The sequence below is a fragment of the Haliotis asinina genome, unplaced genomic scaffold, assembly GCF_037392515.1.
Source record: "Haliotis asinina isolate JCU_RB_2024 unplaced genomic scaffold, JCU_Hal_asi_v2 scaffold_160, whole genome shotgun sequence".
NCBI lineage: Eukaryota > Metazoa > Mollusca > Gastropoda > Lepetellida > Haliotidae > Haliotis > Haliotis asinina.
This window is the reverse complement of record NW_027134023.1, coordinates 7,623-16,474: the sequence shown is the minus strand read 5'-3', so window position 1 is coordinate 16,474 and position 8,852 is coordinate 7,623. Positions and strand designations below refer to the sequence as shown.

The 8,852-nt window shown below is 39.0% G+C and overlaps 1 protein-coding gene across 1 annotated transcript; it reads right to left on the bottom strand.

The window, feature by feature from the left end:
* Positions 1–1,233: 1,233 nt before the first annotated feature.
* On the bottom strand, positions 1,234–8,011 carry LOC137271543 (uncharacterized; the record flags this gene model as incomplete). Its single annotated transcript, XM_067804005.1, has 3 exons — positions 6,396–8,011; positions 1,962–6,191; positions 1,234–1,457 (listed from the first exon to the last, which is right to left on the bottom strand). Coding segments are annotated over exons 1-3 (6,070 nt in total), but the record flags the coding sequence as incomplete, so codon positions are not given.
* Positions 8,012–8,852: the final 841 nt, after the last annotated feature.

Here is an 8,852-nt window from a genome sequence, read left to right as displayed (position 1 = left end):
CGATTCTAACAGGCCGTAACTCCGTGGTCCTTAGGTCTACAGTCAAAATATTTACCATCTTGGAAATGTCAGGATCTAACCTTTCCAGTAATTTGTATATTTGAATGTACCGACACAACCCACAGCAAACGGGTTGGTTGACCAAAATCGCCCCGAGTCAACAACGGGGGTGAACGGCTCTCAGCGTTACCCAGCACCCACCACGAGGAGGTGGCCGTTCACGGGTGCCTTTAAGTGATCGAGTCTTCACCAGACAATCCAGTGATCAACAGCATCAGTATCGACCTGCACATTTAGGAACCTAAGACAGGCAGTACCTCCTCTGTTTTTAGGTCTACAATTGAAACAACTAGTGTTAAGGAAATGTCCGGTACACATTAATCAATGGACATTATATCAACCTGTCAACCAAGGACAGTAAAACCAACTAGAATACCACAGAAAATGTAGCGCACAAAAGATATAATAACATATGAAAATAGATGTCAATGGTAGTTATACTTCCAAGTCATCTGAACTGCACTACAGACATATTTGAATCACTCATCGGCATAAAATGGGTGTTTCACAAATGCAATATATACACATACGTTTGTTAGTAATTTGATTCCATATAGATACACATAAGTCTATGGTTGCTGTGCAAAAGTAATATGTACACAAACGTTTATGGCTGTTTAAATGTAAAATATACAAAAAAAAGTCCATTAGCACCATAGAAATGCGATTGCAAATACTTCTGACTTCAACAGAGAGCATATACTGCATTGCCAAAGAAGTGCCACATACATACACATACGTATTTTATGCCTGTTTTCATAAATGTAATATATACAAAAAAAAGTCTGTTTGCACTGTGATTCCATAGAAATGAATAGATTACAAATACTTGTCAATTTAATGGATGGTTTATACTGTGTTGCCACAATACACGGCTTTCACAAATGCAATAGATACTTACAAATATATGGTTGTTTCAGACATGCAATATAGGCCACATATATACATATAAGTCTATGGCTGTTTCACAAATGTTAGCAATATGATTCCATAGAAATGGGACTCTAACAGTCTACTTTCATTGCCCTGCCAAAGGAGTGCAACAATACATGAGACAGTCAACTGCAAGGCCAAACTTAAATTCACTTCAGCAATCTTTTGAAACCTTTATTTCCAGGCCTTCGTGGAAACTGAAATACGTTGGCACGATCTGTACTGAAATATCTTGGATACCTCTCGTGTACACATGGTCAATTATGGTATTGTCTTCAGTTGTGGCTTCTGTTACATTCTGAATAAACCCCAAATGGCTCATGAAATTTTCAATAGATGACGACGTTCTGGTGTTGTCGTTAAAGTCACCGACGATCATCATCCCACAACTGAAGGTTTCATCCAGTCTTTCCATCAAATGCCTCATACTATTCTTGAAGGCTGTCATTTGATAGGTTGGGGGCCTGTATATCAAAAGAAGAACAATATCAATGACAGGCAAGTACATACACACATGTTCCAAATTGCAGTTTTGTTTCAGCTGTTCAACATACAGATTTTCCTTCACAAACACGCCTACACCACCATGAGTCTGTGACTTGAAATTTGAAAACATTGCGTTCGACTGGTCGTATGAAGACTCCCTGTTTTGGTGGTAAAACGTGTAAGACGGTAAAACATCTATGGACACATTTGGAGATGCCACCCATGTTTCTGTAAGGCATATAACATCGCCTTTCATGAACCTTTTGTCATTTTTCAAACAATTAAAATGTGCGTCCAGACCTTGTATGTTGTGCAACATAACAGTGAAATCAGAACTGCGATGCTCAGTGCAATTGTCTGCATCGAAGTCTTTCATTTTTGTCAGCGCATTTGTGACTTGATCGTTGCAGTATATTTTGCTCGGATCGAAGTGTTGCACGATCAAACCTTCTAACGAGGTTACACGGCTAAGAGCAACATACGCCTGTCCTGGAGTTTTGATTCCATCGAAGGACACTGAAATCTGATCAAACGTCAGACCCTGTGTTTTATGTACAGTACATGCCCATGCAAGTTTTAATGGAAATTGCCGTCTAACGCCAGCACCATTTCTTGCTGTTTCCTCCTGCACCTCAACTGGTGTACTATTGACTGAGACATCCACTGGGAAATGCGTTTTTTTCCGCAATTCTGCACCAACCTTACAGTTATCAAATTCAATGAAAATTTTCATTGGTTTTCTTTCATTTTCTCTCATTAGCAGATGAGAAACAGTGCCAAACACGCCGTTTACTAGACCATCAGATGTGTCAATATTTCTAGTCAGCATTACTCTTGCACCAATTCCCATTTTGATCTTTTGGGGCAAGGCAAATGAACCACACATCCTTCTCAGCTTAACATTTGTCTGACGCTGTTTCAAAACATCCTCGGCCTCAATGGTAATAACATTTGAGCACTTGGCAATCAACATTTTTTCGTTGAACTCGTCAACTTGCTTATTTCTGGGAAAGATGTGTACACAATCCATATCTGATCCAGTTTCTCGACCCTTTAGAGTATCAATGTCTTCTGGCTGTAACGGAGTGTCACGATCATGAACGCGAAGTCTGTTCAACATTTCAGCGAACATGAGGTTTCTTTGACGCATAATTTGTGTCAGCTCAGCTTTGACAAAAATCTGATTCCAGTAATCAACTCCAACGTTTTCTGCAAATAGTGGTCTACCTTTAACAGGTGGTAACTGGTAAAAATCACCAACAGCAAGAATGGACACATTGCCAAAAGGCACGTCATTTGGAGTTTGTTTTATTTGTTTCAATCGGCCATGAATGTACGACAACAATTTGTGGTCTACCATTGATATTTCATCAATAATCAACAGTTGAACACTCTGATATTTGCGACGAAGGGTATTGATCTTCTCTTCACTAAGCGGAATGTATGGCCAGTATGCATCAATGCCGATTGAGAATGCACTGTGGATTGTCTGGGCATCTATGTTGAATGCTGCTACTCCAGTTGGTGCACAAAGTAAAACAGAAATGTCATCTGGATTATCTCTGCATTTAGCAAGAAGTCTGTTGCATTCATAGTGTATTGCTTTGATCAGCAGAGACTTGCCTGTACCACCTGGACCATGAACACAGAGATGGAAAGGTTTAGGTTCCAGACTGTTTCTTTTTTCAAGAGCCCATTGCCGTACCATATAGAAGATGGCGCTTTGTTCTGAATTCAGTGACTGTAGAATCTTTTGAGCATCGGTTTTGGACATGGAAAAAGGAACTGTCGTACATTCATGAGATCTGTGGTCATGGCCCTGTAAGTCTGGGATATTGCAGTCATAATCCCCTTCGTCATCAACGTTTTGCTGTAGGTCTTCGCACTCTTGTCTTTCCATTTCAGTTTCAGGGCAGATTTGGGACCATGCATCTTCTAAACAGCCAGCACTCCCTAGAATTTCTTCAGCTCTGTCCAACTCATCCGCATCATTTTCAAACAGTGCCTTATTTTCATCAACAATGGTTTTCACCAACTGTATCGTTGTGCCAATTTTTACACTGCCCTCATGATAGAAACGTTCATGTGATTCAAACGTAGGTGGTTTCAGCTGTGCATTCACTCTGTATGGCAGAAACAGCTGTAACATGCTGTGATGATACTTCTCCGAGTCTTTCATTTGTGAGAATCTCGGATAACGGATAACTGCAGGTTTGCTGTTAGTTCTTTTTTGCATGAACCCAAGGCCTTTCTGAAGAGTGATCACAGGAGTTCTGCGTTTCTCCTTGCTGACTCGAGCCATTTCTGTTTGTGCTACTATTCGATACTCTGAGCAAAATTGGGCTAAACATAACTTATCCATCTCTTCGCCTGATGGTCTGTGAGTATAGCGATCAATTATGCTTGTAGCCCACATGTCGTCTTCATCACATTTTCCAGATGAACATTTTTGCTTGAGCGTCTCAAGAGGCAAACTCAACCGTGCTCTGTTCATGCCTACAGGGACAAATTGCACGAAACGAGAGTTCTCTTTTAAATGCATATTGCATACTCTGTACACGGCTTCTTGTGCACTTACTTCTCTGTGAGTAAGATAAGTGTGGCCGAGCTTTTTCAGTGCTAGCTTTGCATTGATATTGTCTTCACTGCGGGCTTCTTTTTCTGTTTGGGCAAGGAGCAAACCCATTTCTCTTTCGGCTTTGCTGATGTATGATATAATGTAGACAACACATGAATATGCATCAATGACATATTGAATGTCCATATTCGCGTTCCAACATTTCAACAATGCAGGATTATACTGGTTAATCCATACATCATTGGGTCGCCTTTGCAGTACCAGACTTGTCCTTTTGCCCAGAGCAGCACATGCATTTTCTACATCTTCTTGAGTAAGATCTATTGCCTCAAACAGTGACTCAGTTGAATCATATTGATTGTTATCATTTATTTCTCTCCAAATTTCGTTAAGTATCTCTTCAGCTGTTTTTGTTGACATTTTTGGCTGTAGAATGTCACCAAGGAATCGCAAATCGGGATTGCCATAGGCATCCTTAGGCAAATCGTCAACAGTTTTTGTTTCTTTGTTTGACTGAGAATGTGAAATGAACGTTTTGCATGATGGAGGTCTTGGAAAATTGAACCTACAGGTTTTACCACCTTTCCGACAGGTCTTTGTATGACGTTTGCTGTGTGTTTGTACACTGTCAACTATACTGCTAAGTTCGTTCTCATTCTCTGGCATTTCACAAGATACATATTTGTCAACAAAATTGACGACAGCTTCATCAGAGTCAGAATCGATTTTTGGAGCATTTTCTATCCAGAAAAGGCAATGGGTGTGTGGTGAACCTCTTTGCTGGAACTCCACTCGAAAAAAGAAGTCAATGACTTTTCCGATTGGAGCTGCTGGAGACATGATTACATCCCTAAGGAAAGCATGGAATCTGTGGTCAAACATTCTGGCAGCTGTTACTGGATTTTTTCTCAGTATTGAACATTTGGAATTCCAATCAAGGTCTTGTGCTTTCCTCGTATCAGATGTTTCACGAAGGATACAATCAATGATCTCATTCCACCTGAGTTCGGCAGACGAAAATGAACAAAACCATGTAGGTATTCCTAACTGCCTGATCATTGCAAAAAGGTCTTTCTGAACGGACTGCCAAAAGGGAGGTGTCCCTCTAATCGGTTTCAGAAATTTGTACCCTTCATCATGCTTTAAAATTTGTGAAAGGGATTCTTTGTTGGCAAGATCACTGGCTACAATTTTTCTGTTGCTTTTAGAAGCAGTTCCTTTACGTATGGAAATTTGGATATTAGATTTGACCTGCTCGAGTTCTGAAAGATACTGGGCATAAAATATGTAGTCAGTACTTCGAGCAAACCTTCCATCTGCATTCAGTAATCTGGTGTTCAGGTATCTAGCTAGTGTCAGCCTTTCCTCTCTTTCATCATGAAATGTAGGAGTCCCTTTAGGAAATAAAACAGGAAAGCATTTAGCTTCATTGGTTTTGTCACTTGAAATTGCAACTGGAATGTTATTTTCACATGGGGAAATGTTGATGATATTTTCATAGTTATTGTCCAAAATATCTTGCCCAATGTCAATTGGTTGAAGACATGTATCCAATAACAATCCATTTTCATTACTCTCATCTTCAGATATTTCCTTCGAAATTGAAGCAGAATTTGACTTTGAACCACTTGCATGATCGGAATGAACCTTTCTTGCAACATCTTCAACAATTTCAACTGCAGCATCAGTGTCAGGATTTATCAAGTCATCATCTTTTATATCAATATCATGAGGGTTGATCCAGTCATTGTTGAAATCTATGTCCCTGTAATAAATGTTGCTTTCTTTCAGATAAGACAAAGCTGCTCTAATGTTTTCTTTATTCACATACTGATATTCGTAATGACCTTTGTATGCCAATTTCCGCTTCAACTTTACTCGGATCATCTGATCAGACGTTTGAACTCGGGGCAGAACAGTTGTTGTCTGCTTGATGTTTGATGGTACAGCCACAGTTGGTCCATGTACAGCATTCTGCTGACCTTTTGGCAAAGACATAAGTTTCATGAACGGAATATTGACAGCAACAAGGTGCTGTTCCAAATTATTCAAACAACTCAGTTGTTTTGGAATGTCATGTAATTGAAGATTGTTTACGACAGCTTCAGCTGGTTTCTTGCCAGACTTTAACTTTCTGTGACAGCAATGGCAAATCCATAATTTTCCACTTGGACCCGTCACGAACACACACGGTTCCATACAACTGTCTGTACATGTATGAAGAAATGTTTCAGTAATACATTGACCAGCCAGTTCTTGAGCTTTCCTATAATTTGTTTTCAAACATAGGACAACTTGATTTTCAAAGAGTCTACGATGGCACACTGAACAAACATACTCTGGGCCTTGTGCAATAAGTCTCCTGAAACCTGCCATAACATTCAGAGCAGTTTTCCTATTCCTTGACAGCATGTTCCGTTTTCGCACCTGATGTCTGAACGTTGCATTGGTCTTGTATTTGACAGTTTGTGCTCTTTTCAGAGCTTCTCTAAACTGTTCATTCTTTTGGTATTTTGCAATACTTGCAGATTTTACAGCTTCTCTAAACTGTTCCTTCCCTTTGTATTTTGCAATACTTGCAGATTTTACAGCTTCTCTAAACTGTTCCTTCCCTTTGTATTTTGAAATACTTGCAGATTTCACAGCTTCTCTAAACAGTTTATCTCCCTGGTATTTCGAAGTGCTTGATGATTTTGTAGCTTCTCTGAACTGCCTATTTCGTCGATACTTCGCAGTACTTCCACTTTTCACAGACTCCCTAAAATTCTCATTATGTCTGTACTTTTGAACACTGAAATCTTTCACACGTTCTCTAAATTTCTGATTGTGAGCATACTTTTCAACACTTTTGCTTCTCAATTTAGAGCGATATTCCTCATTTGATTTGTATTTTTCTTTGGCTATTTGACTTCTCTGGTTTTTGGTCAATTTAGGTGCATTTTGTGAAAGAACTTTCCTTCTCTTCTCACGCTTTATAATCTTTTTTACGTACTCTTTCCTTTGTATTTGTTTCACACCCATCACATTTTCATCAACAAGGCTTTCTCTCTCTGTTTCACAGTTTTCGATGTCTGAGAAAATCATTTCAGCAGATCCAGTTTCATGTGTATGTTGAAGGGTTGACAAGTTTTCAATCATAGTTTCCATCTCATGGTCACGATAAATGGACACAGGCGTCACTTCAAACATCGTATTAGCATGAGCATTCATGGACGATGCCAAACGCATACAGTGTTCATAAACCCCATGAACTGAGCTGTACGACATGAGGACACTCGTGCCATCACATGCCATTGTTCCCTCCTCATTCCTAGAGTGTGAATCAAACACAAAGTACGAGCCTCCACGCTGTACAACAGCAAATACAGCATCACAAAAGTTAACAAAACATGAGCTATGATCTATTAACCCCCTTTCTAAAGCAACTTCCAGATCAACGAAGCCCCCAAAATCGCCCATGCCTTCTGCAGGCCATAACAACCCTGAGTTTGGTTGATGCCTCGATAGTCTGAAAGTGCTATCATCTGAAGCAGAGATGTATTCCGGTAATTCATTGATTAATAGATGTGCTGCCGATATGGTGGAAGATCTTTGAATATGTCCATACAGCTCATCTCCCTCAACAAGCACTTTGTCTAGATCATCTGCTGACCAATAATGTAATGGTTTCATTTGAGCATTGTGCAAAAACATGAGTGCACAACAAGTGCATTGACGACCAGAGTTTGGCATAAACCGTTCATCCCCCTGATGAAAACTACCTTTCAGTCTTATCTGGTGGAAAATTGGACTTTCTCTGTCACTATCGCTATCAACGATGTCCATTGCTATGACATTACAGTCACGGTCTACAGACCTGTTCATGTCGCTTGGATCTTCCAACACTACCTCATCTGAAATAGGACCTTTCACTGCCTTAGCACGGGACTTTTTCCAATATTTCTTCCGTGGCATTGTTAGTGGTTATTAACTGATAACTTCACAGATCAAAACAATGGAAATTCAAAAACTAAATGTGTTAAATAATTTGACTTGAAATTCTATCATGAAATGAACACTTTGACTTCACTACGAAGAACTCACAAAATTGTGGTATTCACCAAGTTAGTCTATCATGTTTTATCATCAAACTACTACTTCATCACAAAATAATCGACAAATAATCATTGTCAACTGCTAATGATACAGTTGTAGCATGTCACAAAATCCTTCAAAATCAATTTGAAGTAAATCCAATCTCCACAACAAATTTCGCTAAACGCACCGTGGTGGTTCATAAAATATACTTTTCGCTAAACCACACCTCAGTAATATTTGAAAAATCACTTCGACTAATTCTTTCAATATTACTATGTGAAATATTTCAGAAACCTTAAATATGATGTGTGATGATCAATAATCAAACTGGTCTCAAGAATTAAACAAAATAATTCACCCAGTCTTTGTTAACACTGTTAAATAATTGAAACTAATACACTATTAAATATGAATGCGATCTATAAAGATGCACTCACAATTCCTTCACTATCACGATCTGAAAATATCCAGGCCAAGAAATTAAGCCTGCCTCGACAAACTCAAAAAAGAGTTCACCTAATTCTTTCTTTGCAAACACTTCACAAATTCAAATCAATACACCATTTACAGTGAAAGCGACATAGTTGCATATTTTTTCACTATCGGATCTGTGAATATATTACAACAAACCTTGAGAATTGAAAATAGAGTCTCAAAGCAAACAAACTGAATTTGCCTCAACAAATTAAGAAATAATTTATCAGCCTCAGCTAGCTAG